This window comes from Poecilia mexicana, unplaced genomic scaffold (assembly GCF_051168715.1).
Source record: "Poecilia mexicana isolate PSO_F unplaced genomic scaffold, ASM5116871v1 scaffold_4, whole genome shotgun sequence".
In the NCBI taxonomy this organism is placed as follows: domain Eukaryota; kingdom Metazoa; phylum Chordata; class Actinopteri; order Cyprinodontiformes; family Poeciliidae; genus Poecilia; species Poecilia mexicana.
This window is the reverse complement of record NW_028263373.1, coordinates 20,971,927-20,996,066: the sequence shown is the minus strand read 5'-3', so window position 1 is coordinate 20,996,066 and position 24,140 is coordinate 20,971,927. Positions and strand designations below refer to the sequence as shown.

At 41.0% G+C, this 24,140-nt stretch overlaps 2 protein-coding genes and 1 long non-coding RNA gene across 4 annotated transcripts; 2 read left to right on the top strand and 1 right to left on the bottom strand.

Moving 5' to 3' along the window:
* Nucleotides 1-3,960: 3,960 nt before the first annotated feature.
* LOC148159976 (uncharacterized) lies at nucleotides 3,961-7,104 on the bottom strand. Its single transcript, XR_015762694.1, has 4 exons — nucleotides 7,050-7,104; nucleotides 6,174-6,267; nucleotides 5,453-5,608; nucleotides 3,961-4,666 (listed from the first exon to the last, which is right to left on the bottom strand). It is a non-coding gene; the product is annotated as an uncharacterized LOC148159976 (long non-coding RNA).
* Nucleotides 7,105-12,138: 5,034 nt separating this feature from the next.
* Nucleotides 12,139-15,820, top strand: glrx2 (glutaredoxin 2). 2 transcript variants are annotated; one of them, XM_014989030.2, is made up of 4 exons: nucleotides 12,139-12,225; nucleotides 13,775-13,841; nucleotides 14,307-14,483; nucleotides 15,082-15,820. In XM_014989030.2, the coding sequence occupies exons 2-4, from the start codon at nucleotides 13,776-13,778 to the stop codon at nucleotides 15,235-15,237; spliced, it is 399 nt and encodes a 132-aa protein (XP_014844516.1). In that variant the 5' UTR covers nucleotides 12,139-12,225; nucleotide 13,775; the 3' UTR covers nucleotides 15,238-15,820. The 2 variants fall into 2 exon arrangements, with proteins under 2 accessions (XP_014844516.1, XP_087861194.1); XM_088005068.1 differs by lacking the exon at nucleotides 12,139-12,225 and adding an exon at nucleotides 12,259-12,434 and having other exon boundaries at nucleotides 13,773-13,841.
* Nucleotides 15,821-16,142: 322 nt separating this feature from the next.
* Nucleotides 16,143-21,998, top strand: uchl5 (ubiquitin carboxyl-terminal hydrolase L5). The gene is made up of 11 exons (XM_014989025.2): nucleotides 16,143-16,352; nucleotides 16,750-16,813; nucleotides 16,893-16,998; nucleotides 17,884-18,009; nucleotides 18,165-18,226; nucleotides 18,509-18,639; nucleotides 18,817-18,880; nucleotides 18,964-19,066; nucleotides 20,841-20,954; nucleotides 21,078-21,176; nucleotides 21,623-21,998. Exons 1-11 carry the CDS (start codon nucleotides 16,277-16,279, stop codon nucleotides 21,665-21,667), a joined length of 990 nt encoding a protein of 329 aa, XP_014844511.1. The 5' UTR covers nucleotides 16,143-16,276; the 3' UTR covers nucleotides 21,668-21,998.
* The last annotated feature ends 2,142 nt before the right edge of the window (nucleotides 21,999-24,140 follow it).

Genomic DNA, 24,140 nt, shown 5'->3' with positions numbered 1-24,140 from the left:
GATATAAAAAAAAAAAAATCAGAAGAGTAAAATAAGTTAATGTGACAGCCATTGTAGTCCAACAATTGTAAAATTTATATGACATTGTTAGAATTTGAACACAGGGTTTACATTTACTTCCAACACTCAAATATGTGGGGTGCTTCAGCATTTTGCTCGAGCTGTATCTCATTCCCAGCCAGCATACCCATGTGGGCCCCATATGGGAAAAAAGAGGGCTGCCAATATGGGCCCCAAATGGGTTTGTCCACGGGTTCCATGGTGGCCCCACATGGGTTTGCCCAGGTAGATTTAAATGGGTGCTGACTGGGTTTTCAGTGGGACCCAGATGGGTAACTTACATGAGGCCCATCTGGGCCCCACTTGGGAGCTTTCATGAATTTTTACCTGGGCCCCAACTGGGTCTAAACTGGGCTAGAATATGGGTACCAAGTGGGTTTGTCCACGGGTTCCATGGTGGCCCCACATGGGTTTGCCCAGGTAATTTAATTGGGTGCTGACTGGGTTTTGAGTGGGGCCCAGATGGGTAACTTACATGAGGCCCATCTGGGCCCCACTTGGGAGCTTTCATGAATTTTTACCTGGGCCCCAACTGGGTCTAAACTGGGCTAGAATATGGGTACCAAGTGGGTTTGTCCACGGGTTCCATGGTGGCCCCATATGGGTTTGCCCAGGTAATTTAATTGGGTGCTGACTGGGTTTTGAGTGGGGCCCAGATGGGTAACTTACATGAGGCCCATCTGGGCCCCACTTGGGAGCTTTCATGAATTTTTACCTGGGCCCCAACTGGGTCTAAACTGGGCTAAAATATGGGCACCAAGTGGGTTTGTCCGCGGGTTCCATGGTGGCCCCACATGGGTTTGCCCAGGTAATTTAATTGGGTGCTGACTGGGTTTTGAGTGGGGCCCAGATGGGTAACTTACATGAGGCCCATCTGGGCCCCACTTGGGAGCTTTGATTAATTTTTACCTGGGCCCCAACTGGGTCTAAACTGGGCTAGAATATGGGCACCAAGTGGGTTTGTCCACGGGTTCCATGGTGGCCCCATATGGGTTTGCCCAGGTAGATTTAAATGGCTGCTGACTGGGTTTTCAGTGGGGCCCACATGGGTAACTTACATGAGGCCCATTTTGGCCCCACTTGGGAGCTTTCATTTTTACCTGGGCCCCAACTGGGTCTAAACTGGGCTAGAATATGGGTACCAAGTGGGTTTGTCCACGGGTTCCATGGTGGCCCCACATGGGTTTGCCCAGGTAATTTAATTGGGTGCTGACTGGGTTTTGAGTGGGGCCCAGATGGGTAACTTACATGAGGCCCATCTGGGCCCCACTTGGGAGCTTTCATGAATTTTTACCTGGGCCCCAACTGGGTCTAAACTGGGCTAGAATATGGGTACCAAGTGGGTTTGTCCACGGGTTCCATGGTGGCCCCATATGGGTTTGCCCAGGTAATTTAATTGGGTGCTGACTGGGTTTTGAGTGGGGCCCAGATGGGTAACTTACATGAGGCCCATCTGGGCCCCACTTGGGAGCTTTCATGAATTTTTACCTGGGCCCCAACTGGGTCTAAACTGGGCTAAAATATGGGCACCAAGTGGGTTTGTCCGCGGGTTCCATGGTGGCCCCACATGGGTTTGCCCAGGTAATTTAATTGGGTGCTGACTGGGTTTTGAGTGGGGCCCAGATGGGTAACTTACATGAGGCCCATCTGGGCCCCACTTGGGAGCTTTGATTAATTTTTACCTGGGCCCCAACTGGGTCTAAACTGGGCTAGAATATGGGCACCAAGTGGGTTTGTCCACGGGTTCCATGGTGGCCCCATATGGGTTTGCCCAGGTAGATTTAAATGGCTGCTGACTGGGTTTTCAGTGGGGCCCACATGGGTAACTTACATGAGGCCCATTTTGGCCCCACTTGGGAGCTTTCATGAATTTTTACCTGGGCCCCAACTGGGGCTAAACTGGGCTAGAATATGGGTACCAAGTGGGTTTGTCCACGGGTTCCATGGTGGCCCCACATGGGTTTGCCCAGGTAATTTAATTGGGTGCTGACTGGGTTTTGAGTGGGGCCCAGATGGGTAACTTACATGAGGCCCATCTGGGCCCCACTTGGGAGCTTTCATGAATTTTTACCTGGGCCCCAACTGGGTCTAAACTGGGCTAGAATATGGGTACCAAGTGGGTTTGTCCACGGGTTCCATGGTGGCCCCACATGGGTTTGCCCAGGTAATTTAATTGGGTGCTGACTGGGTTTTGAGTGGGGCCCAGATGGGTAACTTACATGAGGCCCATCTGGGCCCCACTTGGGAGCTTTGATTAATTTTTACCTGGGCCCCAACTGGGTCTAAACTGGGCTAGAATATGGGCACCAAGTGGGTTTGTCCACGGGTTCCATGGTGGCCCCATATGGGTTTGCCCAGGTAGATTTAAATGGCTGCTGACTGGGTTTTCAGTGGGGCCCACATGGGTAACTTACATGAGGCCCATTTTGGCCCCACTTGGGAGCTTTCATTTTTACCTGGGCCCCAACTGGGGCTAAACTGGGCTAGAATATGGGTACCAAGTGGGTTTGTCCACGGGTTCCATGGTGGCCCCACATGGGTTTGCCCAGGTAATTTAATTGGGTGCTGACTGGGTTTTGAGTGGGGCCCAGATGGGTAACTTACATGAGGCCCATCTGGGCCCCACTTGGGAGCTTTCATGAATTTTTACCTGGGCCCCAACTGGGTCTAAACTGGGCTAGAATATGGGTACCAAGTGGGTTTGTCCACGGGTTCCATGGTGGCCCCATATGGGTTTGCCCAGGTAATTTAATTGGGTGCTGACTGGGTTTTGAGTGGGGCCCAGATGGGTAACTTACATGAGGCCCATCTGGGCCCCACTTGGGAGCTTTCATGAATTTTTACCTGGGCCCCAACTGGGTCTAAACTGGGCTAAAATATGGGCACCAAGTGGGTTTGTCCGCGGGTTCCATGGTGGCCCCACATGGGTTTGCCCAGGTAATTTAATTGGGTGCTGACTGGGTTTTGAGTGGGGCCCAGATGGGTAACTTACATGAGGCCCATCTGGGCCCCACTTGGGAGCTTTGATTAATTTTTACCTGGGCCCCAACTGGGTCTAAACTGGGCTAGAATATGGGCACCAAGTGGGTTTGTCCACGGGTTCCATGGTGGCCCCATATGGGTTTGCCCAGGTAGATTTAAATGGCTGCTGACTGGGTTTTCAGTGGGGCCCACATGGGTAACTTACATGAGGCCCATTTTGGCCCCACTTGGGAGCTTTCATGAATTTTTACCTGGGCCCCAACTGGGGCTAAACTGGGCTAGAATATGGGTACCAAGTGGGTTTGTCCACGGGTTCCATGGTGGCCCCACATGGGTTTGCCCAGGTAATTTAATTGGGTGCTGACTGGGTTTTGAGTGGGGCCCAGATGGGTAACTTACATGAGGCCCATCTGGGCCCCACTTGGGAGCTTTCATGAATTTTTACCTGGGCCCCAACTGGGTCTAAACTGGGCTAGAATATGGGCACCAAGTGGGTTTGTCCACGGGTTCCATGGTGGCCCCATATGGGTTTGCCCAGGTAGATTTAAATGGCTGCTGACTGGGTTTTCAGTGGGGCCCACATGGGTAACTTACATGAGGCCCATTTTGGCCCCACTTGGGAGCTTTCATTTTTACCTGGGCCCCAACTGGGGCTAAACTGGGCTAGAATATGGGTACCAAGTGGGTTTGTCCACGGGTTCCATGGTGGCCCCATATGGGTTTGCCCAGGTAGATTTAAATGGCTGCTGACTGGGTTTTCAGTGGGGCCCAGATGCCTCATTCCTGTAGGAACAATGGGGTCTTTCTCACCTAACCTGAAAGTGAATTACATTAATAGATATACAATCTTAATCAACAAACCAAAGTATTAAAATGCTTTAGCACAAAACCTGCATTAAAAAAAAAAGAGATGAAAAATGTCTTTTGGTCAAGGTTTTTATTTGGTAATTTAAAATATTGTCAGTTTTTTTTAACTCGTCAATTATAAGAACTTTATTAACACAGAGCAAATGATGCCACAAGAAATGCACTGGTAAAAGAAATCTACAAAATTATTCATATTGCAGATTTGAAAATAACAAACTAGTTTAATATAACAAATGTATAAAAATAGATCTATATGTAGATATATAATTATCTATGTAACTAGATTTCTAGCTATGTAAATATATATTTATCTCTATATATATAGATCTATATATCTAGATAGTTATATTTCTACATCTCGTTATCTAGATAACTATGCATCTAGTTATGTAAATATGTATAGATACATACATGTATATAGATCTATATCTAGATATGCAACTATATAGATAGATCTGTACATCTATATATAAATACATATAAATATATATCAACACACACACACACCTACATAGCTCTTTCACACTACATTTTTGTCAAATATTTTTAATAACCTATATGCCACACTTGAAAGCTCTCATACATCATTGTAACTGTCCATCTTGGAACCTGCCCACCTGAGTCTGAGCTGGCTGCCTCCCTAGTCGCTCTAACTTTTCTATTTCCACCTCTGTCCGGGGCTCCAGTAACCCACTTCGAGTGCCTTTTCCGTATCTTTGTGTGATTCCGTGGATGGATCCATTTCTTTTAAGTGCCCCTAAAAAACAAGCAAAGGTAGAAATTGCATTAGTGTTTTACTTTTAGTACAATGTAACATTAATGAAATGTGCATCTCTTCCCCTTCAAGGGGCAGAAATGCTTGCAGGGATCTGCCAAAATCAAAGCACTCTCGAGTCATTATTATTATGTAGATAGAGGTGTGCAGATCGATCAGCAATCATAAGCGGTTAATTTCCGTGAAAATGTGTTTGATTGGTGATCGCTGATCACGGCCTCTTGTTGCAGATCACCTGTATCTCATTCGCAGCCTGTGTGTGCAGCTGATCTACTCTTTCCGTCACACTGCGCACTTTTTAATTTTGCCAGATAACATGTTATCATTTATGCCTAAAGTGAAAAAATAACAGCCAATCCAGATGATCGGCAGCGATGGGCCCCATGGGTGATCGGTATCAGAATTGGAAGCAAAAAACCTGATCGGAGCATCCCTAGTACACACACTATATTCTTATTGTAAATTTAAAATATATTAATGTATATAAATCAACTACTGACATAAAGGTTCTATCATGGTCTTGTATATTTTGTTAATACTGTTTGAAATGCAAACAATATTACCTTCAAATTTTGTCAGCAATCAAATCTTTAAGTTCTTGAGAGCACAGTGAAAGAATACTGTGTGAATTAAACCAAAAATTGAAGTCTCAGTTTTTAATCTAAAAAAAAAAAAAAAAAAAGATTACTAAAAATGAACAAAAGGCATAAGACAACCAAAATTAACAAATGTTCAAGAAAAAAAGTGAATATAAAAACTGATCTTTACCATACAAAACATCAGAGACGCAGGTCCCGGAACTTGTTTCCTATGTCGGCCAAACAGGTTGAACTGGAGGGCCAATTCAGGGGACATGAGGAATCACACAGCTTGTTGTACTGCATCATCTAAGGACCCTCCTCCTATTTCTGCAACCATGACAACCTTAAGTATAATGACAATTACAAGACAACATTTTAAAATCAGGACGCATGATACATTTAGTTTTTATTAATTGATTTGTTATTGTTTCACACATATATAGCTTATAAGCTTACTTTTATACATGGACAAAATGCCAATTGTTAATGTCTGTATCAATTTAAGTCAATAAATTTTGAAGGATTAGAAGGAAAAAGTAAAGCAAGGAGAACCAAATGGGTAAAAGAACTGAGAGCAGCTCAAATGACAACCAGGGAGAAAGAAGATCTAGAGCAGTGGTTCTTAGCCTTTTTTGAGGTACCGAACCCCCCAGTTTCATATGCGCATTCACCGAACCCCGCTTCCCCCCTCCTTGCCCCATCCCTGTGCTCCTCCGCAGCACTGATTGGCTAAGCAATGTAACGTGATCCTCTGCAGCAAATGATGGCAAAGCGGCGCATCACGACTTTACACAAGTTTTTTTCCCTCCGCGGCAGAGGCTCCGCCGAACCCCTAGGGTTCGATCGAACCCAGGTTAAGAACCACTGATCTAGAGTTGTGTGTTACAGAAGTCCCTGTTCCACGTTACCTTCTACGTCGCTTTTCTGGAATATCATTATCTGTTTGAAGATCTGATGTCACTTCTGCCCTTGCAAGCCTTCTTCACGCTTCTCCATAGTAGTCTGTAGAAAATAAATTTTTTAAAAAGTATTAAAACATTGGTAAATCTAAAGCTCCCATTTGCATTGACCAAACAAATGGCTAGTTGAGACCTAAACACCCACTTGTCATGTTTTTTTGCAGTGAAACGATGACAGAATAACACGCTTTAAAATGTCACTTACACAATAAAACAAACATGATTTTAAAATATTTACTACTATGCCTTCATTCTATTTAGAAAAAAGCTTTTATGCCAAATATACTGAAACCACATGGGCCCCATTTCGTGTTGCCCATTTCTGTCCCATTCTCAGTTAGCCCACAATAATGCTGAATACAGTCTACATTTAGCCCAAATGGGCTGACAATATGGGTCCCATTTTAGGTTAAACATATGGGCCTCGTGTAGTTAGCCCAGACAAAACCCATGCCCATCCATCATTACCTATCTAGCCCACAACGACACGATTCAATGCAGTTTCATGAAAGAAAAAAAAAATTAAAAATGCACAATTAATGGATCCCAGCTATGCATGCTGGCTTAATTGGCTGCGAGAAAGATTGTTAAAAACCCATGTACACAGAATGAAAGCGAAGTAGTTACTCTTTATAAATAATGTAAGTGGTTTTATCGTGTCAAGGTACTTTAAAAGCAACCTCCGCTAGCAACGTAGATTCATTAGTGAACCGATTTATTCTGCCGCGTTGGCGCTCAAATTTACCGGTGAATGGCGCCGCAGCGTATTTGAAAATGATCTGGCCCAGAACAGTTTGAAATCGCTCTGCATCCAAATATTCTTACCTCAATAATGGCAGATGACTTATTGTGTGTGTTTTACAATATTAAAAAAATCACCTAAAAGAAAAACAAACAAAAAAAAGAAGAAACAACTAATTAGGTCTTTCGGGGTACTCCGGTCATCCGAACCATTACGAGCAACAAATGTTTTAACTAACGATTTAAAATCTCTCCCTAAAATTTGACACAATACAGACAAAACAGACAGAAGTGTACTTACAGATTCTTCAGGGAACCTGCAGACTCCACGCCAACGGACTGATGGGACTACGTTTGATTTTGAAACCGCATATCCATCCGCCGTTAACAATTGTACGTTCTCCAAGAAACACGAGATTAATTTTGAGAGTAATACATCGGTTTAACAAATGTAAAACCGATGTAGCACTCGCAAATTTTCTCAATAAAAATAAATAAATATAGTCGTCCTTATTCAAATGTGTTTTGGAACTACTTTCTTTAGTGGATGTGTAAAGTGTCTACTTCAATTCACCAACCTTTATTGGCAACGGTGCCAGAGAAAAAATGAACAAAAAGGTTAAAAAGATTATTGAAAAAAGATTAAAAGATATAAAAATAATAATTAATAGAAATATTTAGTTTTTTTATTTTATTTATGCTGACAACTTGGAAAATGTTTACAGATGAAAAAACAGATGCTAAAAATTTTACTCTTGTCTTTCTCACTTGAGTTTTGTTTGAATTCATTTTCTAAACATTTTGTAATATTTTTCACGATGATCTGATCTGAACTATTTCTCCAAATAAGAATTAAGTCCTTCTGTGAAAAAGCTGCAATGAACACTTTGGATGTCTGAACATCCTATTGATAATAAAATAAAATTAAATTACATTTAAAAAAAGAAGCAAGGACAAAAGTCCACTACTACCTATTTTGAGTGAGCAGCAGAAGATTATGCATATTTAAAACAGATAATGTCACAAAAATGTTAGGACATCTGGACTGTTCTAGTGTAAAATAATAAAAAGAAAAAATGCTAGGACTTCAAAGTGTAGCTTGAACAATACTGAACTGGTTTAAAAAATAAAGCATTGAAGCATATTTTGGTCTTCTGGAAGCCTAGTGTAATGTCGGTGTTAGTAAATGAGCCAGACAAAGAAATCATGTAGTGAGCATGGTTCAAATACAATACCTCTTTATGACCTCCAAGATGAGGTAACCATCCAAGGAGAGCTTTTCATTTTGTAGAAAGCTTATACAATTGCTTCAACAATTTACCTTTTATCAGCTCCAATACAGGCCAACTGAGTAACAATTTCCTTAGCTAAAGGCCATCAATCTGACATCTCATAATTTTTTTCAAAGTTTTTATAATCTTGCTCTTGCAGCTTTTGCTTTTGACATATAGTGAAAATTTTAAAAGTGACAGGGTAACCACATTGTCTAATCAGATTTTTTTTTAAATTTTCCCATTACCCCACATGAAAAAGGATTAAGGTCTACATTTTCCTACCCAGGTCTAACCCAAGTATGGTCAGCCCATGCTTATGTCATGTGGGTTCAATGTGGTCAGCCCACATGGGCTTCCCATGTTGGGCCCATGATACTGAAACTACATGGGCACGACATAGTGTTGCCCATATTTGCCCCATCCCCAGTTAGCCCACATAAAAATGGAATGGGGCCTACATATGTATGCCCAGGCCCAACCCATGTACAGTCAGCCCGTGCTTATGTCATGTGGGTTCAATGCAGTCAGCCCATGTGGGCCCCACATAGTGTTGCCCATTTTTGCCCCATCCCCAGTTAGCCCACATAAAAAGGAATGGGGCCTACATACACATGCCCAGGTCCAACCCATGTACGGTCAGCCCATACTTATCTCATGTGGGTTCAATGTGGTCAGCCCACATGGGCTTCCCATGTTGGGCCCATGATACTGAAACTACATGGGCACGACATAGTGTTGCCCATTTTTGCCCCATCCCCAGTTAGCCCACATAAAAATGGAATGGGGCCTACATATGTATGCCCAGGCCCAACCCATGTACAGTCAGCCCGTGCTTATGTCATGTGGGTTCAATGCAGTCAGCCCATGTGGGTCCCACATATTGTTGCCCACTTCTGCCCCATCCCCAGTTAGCCCACATGAAAAAGGAATGGGGCCTACATACGCATGCCCAGGTCCAACCCATGTACGGTCAGCCCATACTTATCTCATGTGGGTTCAATGTGGTCAACCCACATGGGTTTCCCATGTTGGGCCCGTGATACTGAAACTAGATGGGCCCCACATATTGTTGCCCACTTCTGCCCCATCCCCAGTTAGCCCACATGAAAAAGGAATGGGGCCTACATACGCATGCCCAGGTCCAACCCATGTACGGTCAGCCCATACTTATCTCATGTGGGTTCAATGTGGTCAACCCACATAGGTTTCCCATGTTGGGCCCATGATACTGAAACTACATGGGCCCCACATAGTGTTGCCCACTTCTTCCCCATCCCCAGTTAGCCCACATAAAAAAGGAATGGGGCCTACATACGCATGCCCAGGTCCAACCCATGTACGGTCAGCCCATACTTATCACATGTGGGTTCAATGTGGTCAGCCCACATGGGCTTCCCATGTTGGGCCCGTGATACTGGAACTACATGGGCCCCACATAGTGTTGCCCACTTCTTCCCCATCCCCAGTTAGCCCACATAAAAAAGGAATGGGGCCTACATACGCATGCCCAGGTCCAACCCATGTACGGTCAGCCCATACTTATCACATGTGGGTTCAATGTGGTCAGCCCACATGGGCTTCCCATGTTGGGCCCGTGATACTGGAACTACATGGGCCCCACATAGTGTTGCCCACTTCTGCCCCATCCCCAGTTAGCCCACATAAAAAAGGTATGGGGCCTACATACGCATGCCCAGGTCCAACCCATGTACAGTCAGCCCATATTTATCTCATGTGGGTTCAATGTGGTCAGCCCACATGGGTTTCCCATGTTGGGCCCATGATACTGAAACTAGATGGGCCCCACATAGTGTTGCCCACTTCTGCCCCATCCCCAGTTAGCCCACATGAAAAAGGAATGGGGCCTACATATGCATGCCCAGGTCCAACCCATGTACGGTCAGCCCATACTTATCTCATGTGGGTTCAATGTGGTCAACCCACATGGGTTTCCGATGTTGGGCCCATGATACTGAAACTACATGGGCCCCACATAGTGTTGCCCACTTCTTCCCCATCCCCAGTTAGCCCACATAAAAAAGGAATGGGGCCTACATACGCATGCCCAGGTCCAACCCATGTACGGTCAGCCCATACTTATCACATGTGGGTTCAATGTGGTCAGCCCACATGGGCTTCCCATGTTGGGCCCGTGATACTGGAACTACATGGGCCCCACATAGTGTTGCCCACTTCTGCCCCATCCCCAGTTAGCCCACATAAAAAAGGTATGGGGCCTACATACGCATGCCCAGGTCCAACCCATGTACAGTCAGCCCATATTTATCTCATGTGGGTTCAATGTGGTCAGCCCACATGGGTTTCCCATGTTGGGCCCATGATACTGAAACTAGATGGGCCCCACATAGTGTTGCCCACTTCTGCCCCATCCCCAGTTAGCCCACATGAAAAAGGAATGGGGCCTACATATGCATGCCCAGGTCCAACCCATGTACGGTCAGCCCATACTTATCTCATGTGGGTTCAATGTGGTCAACCCACATGGGTTTCCGATGTTGGGCCCATGATACTGAAACTACATGGGCCCCACATAGTGTTGCCCACTTCTTCCCCATCCCCAGTTAGCCCACATAAAAAAGGAATGGGGCCTACATACGCATGCCCAGGTCCAACCCATGTACGGTCAGCCCATATTTATCTCATGTGGGTTCAATGTGGTCAGCCCACATGGGTTTCCCATGTTGGGCCCATGATACTGAAACTAGATGGGCCCCACATAGTGTTGCCCACTTCTGCCCCATCCCCAGTTAGCCCACATGAAAAAGGAATGGGGCCTACATATGCATGCCCAGGTCCAACCCATGTACGGTCAGCCCATACTAATCTCATGTGGGTTCAATGTGGTCAACCCACATGGGTTTCCCATGTTGGGCCCATGATACTGAAACTACATGGGCCCCACATAGTGTTGCCCACTTCTGCCCCATCCCCAGTTAGCCCACATAAAAAAGGAATGGGGCCTACATACGCATGCCCAGGTCCAACCCATGTACGGTCAGCCCATACTTATCACATGTGGGTTCAATGTGGTCAGCCCACATGGGCTTCCCATGTTGGGCCCGTGATACTGGAACTAGATGGGCCCCACATAGTGTTGCCCACTTCTGCCCCATCCCCAGTTAGCCCACATGAAAAAGGAATGGGGCCTACATATGCATGCCCAGGTCCAACCCATGTACAGTCAGCCCATACTTATCTCATGTGGGTTCAATGTGGTCAGCCCACATGGGTTTCCCATGTTGGGCCCATGATACTGAAACTACATGGGCCCCACATAGTGTTGCCCACTTCTGCCCCATCCCCAGTTAGCCCACATAAAAAAGGAATGGGGCCTACATACGCATGCCCAGGTCCAACCCATGTACGGTCAGCCCATACTTATCACATGTGGGTTCAATGTGGTCAGCCCACATGGGTTTCCCATGTTGGGCCCATGATACTGAAACTACATGGGCCCCACATAGTGTTGCCCACTTCTGCCCCATTCACAGTTAGCCCACATTAATGCTGAATGGGGCCCATATGTTTAGCCCTAATGGGCCAGCCCAAGTGGGTCCCATTTTAGGTTACCATATCGGTCCCATTCAGTTAGCCCAGATAAAACCCATGCCCACTCATAACCCATGTAGCCCACATCAAACCCAAGTGGGGCCCACCTATGCATGCTGGCTGGGTTGTAACTGATTTGTAAAAACTCAAATATTGTTGCATGATACCAATTTTGCCACAGATCCTTATGAATGTTATGTTCTGTAGTTGTCGCAAATTAATTATCACAAATACATAATCTGATGATGCTATTTTTAATTACTCATGTAAATTTGTCCTTACTGTATCATTTATAAACACCAAATACCATGACTTTTTTTTTTGCTTCACTTCTGTCCTGTTGGTGGCGGTAGCGTGCACTTCAGTTGATTCGCCACCTATTCAAATAGGAAGAAGAAGGACGCTCCATTCGTAAGGTGAGAATCGGACAGAAACGGTGTAAATAAGAGGGCAAAACCAGACGAAAAGCTTTAAACAGTGTGTTGTGTTGCTCCAGAGCTTCTCATACTCTAACAGCATGTTTTATTCGAGCCACAAATTCGAGTCTTTACTAGCCGTTTGTTCATTTTTCACCATGTTTGTCCACGCAGATTGTCTTCATAGAGTGATATGGACCCATTGCAAGAAGGTCATTCCTGCTTGCTTTACGTAGAAAATACAGCAGCTCAACTACTTTAATCAAACGTCCACGTTTCCTAGTTTGAAACTACTCGTCCTTTTTGTAATTGTACCGTTAACATTAGCAAACCACTCAGCGGCTGTGAAGATATTGTTGTCCCAGACACCGAACAGCGTTGATTCGTCAAAGTGCAATTTCATTGTTTTTAAGGACGCTTGGCCGACTTAGAAAAGATGTTTCAAAAATTGAATATTCTAAAAAGAATCAACGAAAGTATAAATCCCACTGATCCCACTGTGCTTTAAAAGACAGTTATGTCTTCGTGACATTCCAAGAAAAGCATTTCCAATGTGTTTGTGCAAATAAAATTCATCTTGGAAAAACTTGACACAAAATAAGACAACAAACTTGACAGGATTGTGCTAAATTAAACCAACGTCATTTAAACATATTTAATGATCTGATAAGATAAGAAAATATATTTATTAAATTAGTCATGTTTACATAAATAGGATGGAAACTCCGGAGGGTGGGACGACTAAGAAATGTGAGAGTAGTGTAGATTATTCCTGCTTTGGAAAGTTACATTAAATAAGTCCTATTTCACAATTAGACCAAGTCTGATTCCGTGTCATGGAGGTCATCATTGGAAATGATTTTCTGTGATATAAAAACTGCTTTTATATAAATTGATATTTTAAGGAAAAATTATGCAGCAGAGATTAATTTAGACCAGACTTAAAAAGTCTTATTCTGAAGTAAAGCTCATGAAGTGAACTAGATTCCCTAAAATTAGTGAAATATCTACTCGTTCAAGCTTCCAGTTCAATGTCAACATAACATTGCTTTCAACAAGCAGGACAGCTTTGTCCCTTCCTTAATTACTTTACAGCTTATTTCGGTTTACAGTGTTAGTAATGCACTTTTCAGTACAATCCTCCTTTGACATGCATATAGTTTGTTGTCTTTTTAATTGAGTAGACACTTCTGAGCAGTTAGACATTTTAACCATTTGCTTATTAACCCTGTTAGGTGGATAATCCTAGATTATCGGTCTCTTAAACCGTACTGCAGTTGTAGAAAGGCCATTAACTAAAGCAGCAGTAGTGAATGCACGGTGTTGCTACCTTCTACTAACAGTTATTGCTAAAGCTGCAGCTATGGTTCATTTTTCTTTTGTTTTTTTTCTACTATTTTGCCTTCCTTTCCTCCCTTCCTTTGGTATTATCACATTTCTAAGGTTATTAAATGTACCTTACCGTGTGTGTTAGTTTTCATAGTCATGTTTTCCTTTGATTGTGCCAAATGGACCTATGTTTTTTTTTTTTTTTTTTTTCTTTCTTCAGGATGGGGAATCTTACCTCCTCCAGTACTGGGGGTCTCTCCAGTACAGCCTGTGTACAACTTGTTCAGGTGAGTAGTTGTTTACAAATCTACCTCGTGCTTTCGCCATGCTACTGTTAAGTGGATGCCCTTTGAAACTCACTAATAACTCTTTGTCTTTTAGATTTATGATTTAAGTCAAGAAGTAATGTTTGAAATATCTCTGAAGACAGATCTATGTATAGTTGCTTCTCAGCTGGGTTTCTGCTCTCTTTAATCTTTTGTCTGCACACACATCATCTGTCAGTGTGATCTTACAGATTACCTCAAGTTGTTTTTCAGTTCGGTTTGTAATTAGAACTATTAATGAAGTGAATTAGATTTTTTTGGGGGATTGTTCCTGGCTACATAGACATGACTTACTTTTGATACATGTATTAAAAAGCTAATTGTGATGGAAAAAGTATCTAATGTTCAATCATGGACAATGAATCCTGGAAATATCCAGTTAAAGCCTTATAATGGGCTAATTTCTATTTTCCCTCAATCTTTCAGGAGATGGTGTCACAGAACTGTGTTGTCATATTCTCCAAGACCACCTGCCCCTATTGCAAAATGGCCAAAAATGTGTTCAATGAAATTGGTGCCAATTACAAGGTGATTGAGCTGGACCAGCACAACGATGGGAAGAGACTTCAGGAGGCCTTGGCACAGTTGACTGGTGTCAGAACAGTAAGAGTGTTAGATCTTAACGTGAGACTTTTAATGAACAGTTTATTTGAACTTTGGGATAATATATATATTTATATATATATATATATATATATATATATATATATATATATATATATATATATATATATATATATATATATATATATATATATATCAGCCACAAATAAGCCCAAAATTATTTATAGCCTGCCAGATTTTAGTTTCTTTTGATTTTACTAACAAATTTCTTCTGACTGGAAGTAGTATTAATGTTTTGAAATGTTCCGAAACATGTGAAAACAGGGGTTAGAATGAATAAAGCAGGATAATTAAGCTTATGGAGTGTTCTTTGTCTTAACACAATTGTAAATTTGAGTAAAAGCTGGGTGTTAATCAAACAATTTAAATGAACTTTACTGATTCTTTGAAGCAGAGTGGTCAGATATCCGGCCAGAAACATGTCAGAAGATGTTTGTTGTTGGGGGAAAGATTGTGTTTTTTTTCTTTTCTTTTTTTTTCTTTTGCAAATGCTATTTAAGCACTAGTCTCTTAAAGCTTTCCCTATAGGTGACACACATTAAATTTTCCTATGTTGTCATATTGTTTATTTGTTCAGGTTCCAAGAGTTTTTGTGAACGGGAGCTGCATTGGGGGCGGCTCTGACACCAAGCAGCTCCATCAGCAGGGAAAGTTACTGCCCCTCATCGAGCGGTGCTCCCCCTGCTGCGTTACCGAGGGATCTGGCAGTGGACACTTTGAACCCTCTAAATGACTAACCGTCGTTGTAGCCTTTTTAAATCCTCTATTATTTAATATATTGCTTAATTGTATACTAGAAGTTACAATTTTTTTGAACATGTCCATGCTCTTGGTTTATCAAAGTCAAACGGATTGTTGATTTCTAATTTGCTTGTATTTTCTCAGAGATGGGAAGTATCAGTATGCATTTATTAAAATCTCCCATCTTAAAACATTAAGTAAACTCTGAAAGCACTCCCGTTCCTTTGTTGAATTACAAAATAAAAGGGGAAAATAGCTTTAAACTTTAATATGTACTGGAATTGGGGTACCTGGAAATATTAAAACACCTGATTATAACTTCAGACACACACTTTGCTATGCTGCTAGTCTGCAAATCTTGGAGAACAACATTATGTGTATTTAAGTAGTTTATTGTTTTGTGACATTTTAGCAATAGCTGTGAATGTCTGAATGTTTACCAGAGAAAAGCATTGATAAAGAATCTCCGATTCATGTCAAAGTGTTTATGGTTTCAAATGAAACTAAATAGGAGAAAATATTTTTATTCCTGTACATCAGATGTATATTACTTAATAAACTTGAAAGAAAAACCATTCTCAAGTCCCAGAGCATTTGTGTGCATTTATCTCCTCTTTTGGTGGTGCTATTTTTTTTTCTGTTGACATTTTAATATTGGAGCGTATCAGCGAATTGCAAACAATAATATAGAAATTATAACGCACATTTTTATTTAATTAAAAGTTGTTTTTATTGATGTGCTACTGTATTATGATGCATCTCTGCATTTAACATTCACAAAGATTCATAGGCATACAAGACGAGATATTAGACCACAACGTATATATATATTTATTTTTTGCAAAGTTGCGGTAGCACCCCACCGGTGCGTCCTCTAAAACAAATCGCGCGTACCCAGTTAGAACACATTGCACCGCACAGAAGTGAGGTCACTGTGCTACAATTAATTAGCCTAGCTAGCGTGTGCACTGCTAAGCTATAATAACTTGATAAATATATTTGTTCTGAGGGTTTAACTGTGCGGTCGAAAAATGTCTGGCAGCGCAGGAGAATGGTGTCTGATGGAGAGTGACCCCGGAGTGTTCACGGAGCTCATTAAAGGTTTCGGTGAGTGTTTTCTGTCCAAACGTTGACAGCTCATTCAGCGTAATGTGGCTATGCGCAAACGCTAGCTAGTTGATGCAAAGCTAACTTCTAAATTAGCTGGTGCAAAGTAATTTTCTTCATTGTGTATACATATAACCAGCTGAGAATCTTGATCTGGCATCTGAATTTTGCTCCTTTGAAACATTTGCATGCGGTAACTGGGTAGCGGTCGATAACTTCATCAGGAAAGCTAAATAGCTAGCATTACTCAGCGTTCAAAAACGACGGCGCGTAAAAACAAGCCGTCATGATAGCGGACTTGTGTTTTCAATGGGTTTGTTGTCAGACCGCGTGTAAAGATATTAAATTTTTTCAGCTATTTAAATGTTAGTTTAATCCTGCTTTTTTTATTTGTCAGGCTGTAAAGGGGCTCAGGTTGAAGAGATCTGGAGTATGGAACCAGAGAACTTTGAGAACCTGAAGTATGTTTATATTCGCTACTTGACTTTATCGCACGCCTTCTCTTAAAACGTAATTTTTAATAAATCTGTTCTGCGTCAGGCCAGTCCACGGGTTGATTTTTCTCTTCAAGTGGCAGCCAGGGGAAGAACCAGCAGGATCAATTGTCCAGGATTCAAGGCTTGACCACATTTTCTTTGCTAAACAGGTACATCGTTTGTGTTTACAATGAAACCTACTTAGCAAAGGATAAACAAACCCAGGACTGAAAGAAGGTTAAGTAATAATTGTTTCCCTTTGTTTTCTTTAATGCTAAATAGTTCATCAAAGATAATGTTTTTGCTATGCCTTTACTGCATAAAAGTAAAATTTAAAACTTTATTGTAAAAAAAACATATCTGTAGCACACAAGTTTTCTCATTGTGGTGTCAGAAAAATGTAGATTTGTATCTTCAACAATTAAAGATAAAGTGGTTTACACAATTCTTCGTAGCATTTGAATGGTTTCAAATTGAAATGTCAGCAATAACATCGGTACTTGCTATTCACTGGGGAAAAGGTTAAATGTTTTCACGGTTTCTTTGAGAGAAAATGTGAAAACTGGATTCAGTCCCTTGGAGTCATTTCAAAGAAGACTCGGCTCTCATGTACACACTGAAATATTAAACTGATGTTTTGATTTTATTTTCCTCAATGGGACTTGTTTTTTAAAAAAATATATATTTTTTTCCTGTTCTTCCAAAACATGAGATCTATGTGGATGCACACCCTAAAAGGCAAAACACCTTTAGGGATACACATGATATCTTCCTTGTGTTGATAATACAGATATAAAAACGTTGATTTAATTCAAGCTACTCGGAGGAAATATATTTGCATGAGCAGTTTATATATACATAAAAAAATGTATATATAAACTGTGACCACTAAGAATATCTCCAATACCAGTTTTCTGTTTGTTAGTATTTTTACAGCCCTTGTCCATTTCCAACAGCATAGTGTGAAGATGCTGCAGATGCTTATTACTGTTAATCAGTGGCTGTTCTGTGTGCTTTTAAATGTGTGTATTTTCTGCTCTGTGTGCCATTTTCAGGTCATAAACAATGCATGCGCCACCCAGGCGATCATCAGCGTTCTGCTCAACTGCTCCCATCCGGACATGTTGCTTGGCGACACACTGACAGAGTTCAGAGAGTTTTCTCAGAGTTTTGATGGAGCTGTACGTAAATGGTATCTTTGTATACTTGCTGGCGTTTTTCAGTTACGATCAGAGAAGAGATAAACAACGTGACTTGAATATCTCTCTCCGCCTCTGCATGTTGTGATGCCAGCGTTTCACGGTGGGTTTTATGATCTTCTGCATTTGCTCCTCAGATGAAGGGTCTGGCTCTCAGCAACTCTGAAGTGATCCGACAAGTTCACAACAGCTTTGCAAGGTGAGCGCTTTCCCATGTCATCCCCAAGCTCTTTTCTGTTTAGCTTCTTGTGAATGTGTAAATTAGCTGCTGAATTAATATGTGTATTCTGAAATACAAGTCAGTTTCAAAATATCCAGCATTCTTGACTGATTTTTCAATCTAATAACAAAGAATACGTTTTCCCTACAGTTTATACTAATATTACATTGAAAAAGTCTTTTGCTTTATTTGTGTCTAACATTAACATCAGAATTTGTCACATTATGATTGTTTTTGACTGGGTTTGTATGTGTTTTCAAGACAGCAGATGTTTGAATTTGATGCAAAGTCTTCAGCAAAGGATGAAGACGCCTTTCACTTTGTGAGCTATGTCCCTGTTAACGGCAGACTGTATGAGCTGGACGGGCTTCGGGAAGGACCAATCGACTTGGGTAAACAGAATGATTCACTTTATGCATGTTTTAGTTTGTTAAAGTTTCTGTATAAATTGTAAAAACAACAACAAAAAAAATCTTAACATGAGATATAGGAATTATATTTTGGTAGTGATGTACTATACATGCTTGTGGAAACAACAGATTTTCATAGTTGTGTATTTTATGCCACAGGTACCTGCAACCAGGATGACTGGATCAGTGCAGTTCGCCCAGTAATTGAGAAAAGAATACAGAAGTAAACGATATAATTAAATAACAAGTTTTACAAAAACCTTAAGTCTATTAAGTGCTGAGAGAAATTCTCGTTTTCTTCTTCAGGTACAGTGAAGGAGAGATCCGATTCAACCTGATGGCCATCGTATCCGACAGGAAGATGGTATATGAGAAGAAAATTGCAGAGCTCCAGGCTCAGCTCACAGAGGTAAGAAGCAATGAGAAATATTACTTTTCTTATTTGAAGGCTTTGCTGCATGTTTGAATTTAAAATAAATAATGCTATTTATATTTAAATCATGCATTAATTTTATTACTTTAAAATATGCTTTTGAGACAACAGTTTCAATTTTTTTCCCCAGTAAAAAGCCCAAAATTAACCAACTAAAGCCTCAACAAGAAGTTTAGTAATTGTAAAAATTCCATGTTTTTTGTCTTACCTTCTACTTTCCTACTAGGAAAACAGAAAAAAAAAAGTTATTACAAAGGGAATTTAGGATTAATAGTCCCTAAAGTCAATTCACAAATATGTCAGTCTGGTGTCCTTTTCAGAAATTGCCTTAAATAATTTCTGAAACAGCTTTGCAAAAATGACAATGAACCATGGATTTGAGATTTTTTGCTGGTGGCTCATCTCTCCACTGCTGCATTTGTTGCAAGTGCTGATCATTTTGCTCCTTCACTGTTTTCTACCTCTGCATCCTGACTTTGTTCAGGTATGAAATGATGTTTTTAACCACAAGACGTTTATTAACAGCTTTGTGTCAATTTATACCAGTCAGAGAGACGTTTCACATTTTGTTCCCACCTCTCAGTTGCCATCTTTACCCTCACTAACTTCTCAAAACACCACTAAGAAGTGGGTTGAGTCTTCAGAGGGATGAAAGTGTGCAGTGGACGGGACATGTTGCAAATTGACGGAATGTTGTGCATTTTTTGTTTGTTCTTTCATTTTTTTGGAACCCGAATAACATTTTAACCAAAAAATGTGACCAAGTGCAAAGCCTTAAAGCTCCACCAGATTCCACACGTGGTTGTGGGTTAGTTTGTGTTCTCACACGGTGGAAACCACCAGGTGACGCTCCTCCCACTTCAGCTTGCATCACGCCAAGGTCCCCACTCCGTCCCTGCATCCTTCATTTTGCTTTAGTGAAACGCCACGCCACTTTAAAATGTCTATCCAAGAGTTTTTAGCCAACCTCTGTAGTGATTTTGTGAAAAACTATACAAATATACGTATTTGTGATAAACATGCCTCCAATTTAATATGGACGAACATATTAGTGGAAGTGGCACTAGTTTAAGTGAAATATCATCATTGCTGTATGAGTAAACTTCTGCATAAAACAAGCTTTAGCCTTTAGTGTGAAGTCACCAAACCGGGTTGCATGCATGTAATTGGTAGCACAACTCAAAGCAGAAATTGTAATTACTTCATACATGTTAAATAATGCAGCAGCTTTCTCTGCTTTCTGTCAGGTTGATCTGCCATTTAGGATTTTAAATGACAGCTTTCTTTCTCATTACATTTCTAAATGTATCTTTGGTCCAAAGATGCATTTAAAAAAGAAGCTGCAGGCTCCTTGACAGAGGTGTTGGTTTGGAATCCAGCAGTAAATTAAGTCCATACAATATTACAGACGCACATAATCAGTAGTTGTTCAGGTTAACCATAAGCTGCTTTAAACTTTCAGCCTTTCCAAAATCCATTTTTATTCAATTAAGTCTGCAAAGAAGCTTATTCCAAAATCTCGGTTAAACATTTATATTGCTGTGGATTTTTTTTCACCACTAGAGGTCAGCAAAAGTTTTCTTTTCCAAACTTCATGTAACCTTTTCCAGAATGACATCTTTTAAAGCACTACCCATTTGTCTACATCTGTAGGCACAGATCAGAAAGATCAGAAAGACCAAAGAACTGTTTAGACTCTTCTTTTTTCTAAGAAAATTAGTAATTTTTGTTTTCATTACTATGTTTGCAGGAGGAGCCCATGGACACAGACCAGAACAACACATTTCTTAGCTCCATCCAGTCAGAGATTGCCAAGTATCAGCTCCTTATTGAAGAGGAGAACCAGAAGCTTAAAAGATATAAGGTTAACAATACAAAATGGTTCATAAATTTAAAGCTCTGCTTTATTTGTTGTCATCTGGTTCAGTTATCCGTCGCAGAACAAATTTAGCTTTTCCCAGCTCTTTTGAATTCTGCTTTCTTGCAGATTGAAAATATTCGACGAAAGCACAACTACCTTCCCTTCATCATGGAGCTACTGAAGACACTGGCAGAGTACCAACAGCTAATACCGTTGGTGGAAAAGGTAACAGTTCTCTCCTTTTTGCAGTTTTCCACGACTTTATTGACTCTGGGTTCACAGAGTCTGAGAACATAAGTGCCATGACATTTCTAAACGTCCGCCATTAAGCATGCCAATTAACTTAATGAGCCATCTGGGTGCGACCTGCAGGTACTCTATGTGGGCTGAGAATGAGAGATAATTCTTTCCCAGGAAGATAAAAGGCTTGTTAAAAGGAAAATAATTACCACTTTTGATGAGGCACTCCTTTCTAGAAAAGTACCAAGTGAAAAGACTAAACCAAAGCTTCAGTTTTTATTTTTTACACACTGGACGGCATCACCTGTGAACATTATATTTTCAAAAGCAAAGCAGGTTGATTTGTAAGAAAAAGCTAAAACTGTTTAATCGTCTTGTTTTAACACTGCACCAATTGAAACATTGTGGTCAATGTGGGTTTTTCTGAACAGGCGAAAGAAAAACAGAGCGCTAAAAAGGCTCAGGAGGCCAAGTGAAGAACACCAACACTGACTTCATCAGAGAAGGTTCCAATCAGACACAAACACCCAATCATCCTGAACACCAGTCACTCTTTCGTCAGTGAGCCATGTACAGATTCACCAGTTATCTTCATGAGAGCGAGTGTGGACGGCCTGCGGCGCTCACGCTGTGGCTTCCTGTGAATTATTCAGAAAGAAAGAACTGCACTGCAGCTGCAGCACAGAGACTGACGAAACGCTGTCTCCGTGTGTTTTTATTAGCGCTAATGTGCATGTCTGAAGGAAAAAATGTGGTCATATTTTGTTTCGTCTTATTTTCATAATAAAATGTCTAGATGTTTGTGAATTTTTTGGTTTTCGGAGATTTAATTTCCATCTTACTCTTTTTCACCCTCCTTCTGGTTTATATTTTAAACTTGCAATGACATACCAAGGCCATTGTAGACAGAAAATAGTAAATTACTTCCAAAAACTCTCCGACATATTCTAGGAAAAAACATGGCAATTTCTGAGTTTGAAAAGTGGATTTATTTTTTACTTTTCAAACTAAGAAATGTCCAAGTGTTGGACTGTCTACAACAGTCTTTATACACCGTGGTATAATCTCGTCTAAAGAGATTCAGCGCTGTTAGTCAGAAATTAGTTTTTACTGCCACCTACAGTCGAAGCACTGTAATAGCTGGAAGCATTGCATTTTGAAAGTGTCGCTGGAGCGATCACCAAGTCTGCATAATTCATATGAGGTATCACTCAAACATCGGTATGTGGTTTGCATGCCACGATTAGTTCATCTAATATTTTTTAGTGTCATTTGATTTTGAGACATTAAAACTAACAAATTATTAAAACAAATATCAATGTTAAGTAAAACAAACAAAAAAAATGGATAGTAAATGTTACCGTCACAACCTCCTGGAAAAGACGGACATTAACACCTTCAACATGAAGCTCAGGTCACTACAGGTCATTATTAAAGATGCTGGCTGTTCAGAGTGGTAAATCATTTATGAATCGTTGAGCTCAAAGAAACAGTGGGGATAGAAATAAGTGTACAAGTAACAGGGCAGCCATAGTCTACAGAGGATTGCCCTTACCTGGATTAAGGACGAAAAGGAATGACATTTTTCACTACATTTGGAAATCAAGGTTGCAGAGTCCGTAGGAGGGAGGAGAGACACCAAAGTATAATTACTGGAGGACCAGAGTTAACTTTCCACAGTCAGTAAGGAGTTCTGGAGAAATGTCAGCTGTGTTTTATCAAGACTAAAGTAATCATAGCCATGTGCTTGGACATTTGTGAGCGCTTCATGCTTCCATCTGCTGAAAAGTGTTATGGAGATGAAGATTTTATTTTCCAACAGAACCCAACACCTACCCACACTGCCAAAAGTGCCAATACCTGCTTTAATTTCCATGATGCATCACGACCAGATTACCCAGCAAACTCCATGGCACGCCATATTTATGCAGCAACTCGTGCAAAAGAAACCCAGACCGTGCATTGAATTTAGCATAGCAATATTTCTCAATATATTGCAAACATTACATTTTTATGCAATTTCAAATCCTTTTGGGTTTTTATTAGCTGCAAGCTATAACGTCTTGAAATAGTGTGATGAATCTACATGATGTGATAGTTTAATAGTTTTTGATTTAATTAGGTAAAACAGTTTTTTGATGATGACCAAATGATGATTTGATATTTTACTTTGACCTGCATCTGTATATGTTGTCACATTGTAACCAGATATCGTTTTATTCAAGTATGACTGAAAAAAACATTTTTATTAACATAAAATTAGAATCGCTGTGTTGCGATGCAACACTGCCGCCAACTGAGCCACTGTGCAGCCCCTTTTAAAAATATTCATACTTAGAATTGTTATAATTTCTCCAAGTTTTGATATGTTTTTGGATTATTTAGCATATATGGATTTGTCCCGTGGTTTAATTGCAACGATAAAGTGAAACCGCCGCGTCTGTTTATCAAAGGGCTTATAATGAGCCCACAAGGCTTCTGCGTCCAAGACTTGTGGGGATAAACACAAAATGATTTTCTAAAACAGAAATCCACTCATACATCAACCAAAGCAGCACATGGTTTTCCATTTCTTAGAGTCAGAAATATGTTGATCTTCTGAAATTTCTCTTTCCATTCAAATCAGCATCAGAATGGAAACTTACTGAAAATACACTTATTTGCTTTAATTGCTGCTCTTGAACAGAGCGTGCTTCTAAAACTCTGCGCATTCTGACGCATCTGCAGTCTGCTGACCGAAGTAAGACGTGGCCGGTTTCTAATTTTAGATCCAGAGTTTACATATGCACCTTAAGTACTTATTGGACCCGATCCCAGGAGTCTGTTGCCAGGTCGGTGCATAGCAACGGACGAAAACCTCATCGGTCTTACTACCAGCCAAGGGGAAAAAAGATCCTCTTTGTTTTATTATTCTGTCCGTCACGACACGTGGACGAGCAACTGAAGTAA

Coding starts and splice junctions, on each gene's coding strand:
- glrx2 (XM_088005068.1), top strand. CDS start 12,327: ATGTTTTATTCGAGCCACAAATTCGAGTCTTTACTAGCCGTTTGTTCA. Junction 12,435..13,772: donor TGATATGGACCCATTGCAAG/AAGGTCATTCCT, acceptor TTTTCTTTCTTC/AGGATGGGGAATCTTACCTC. Junction 13,842..14,306: donor CCTGTGTACAACTTGTTCAG/GTGAGTAGTTGT, acceptor TCAATCTTTCAG/GAGATGGTGTCACAGAACTG.
- uchl5 (XM_014989025.2), top strand. CDS start 16,277: ATGTCTGGCAGCGCAGGAGAATGGTGTCTGATGGAGAGTGACCCCGGA. Junction 16,999..17,883: donor ACATTTTCTTTGCTAAACAG/GTACATCGTTTG, acceptor TGCCATTTTCAG/GTCATAAACAATGCATGCGC. Junction 21,177..21,622: donor TAATACCGTTGGTGGAAAAG/GTAACAGTTCTC, acceptor TTTTCTGAACAG/GCGAAAGAAAAACAGAGCGC.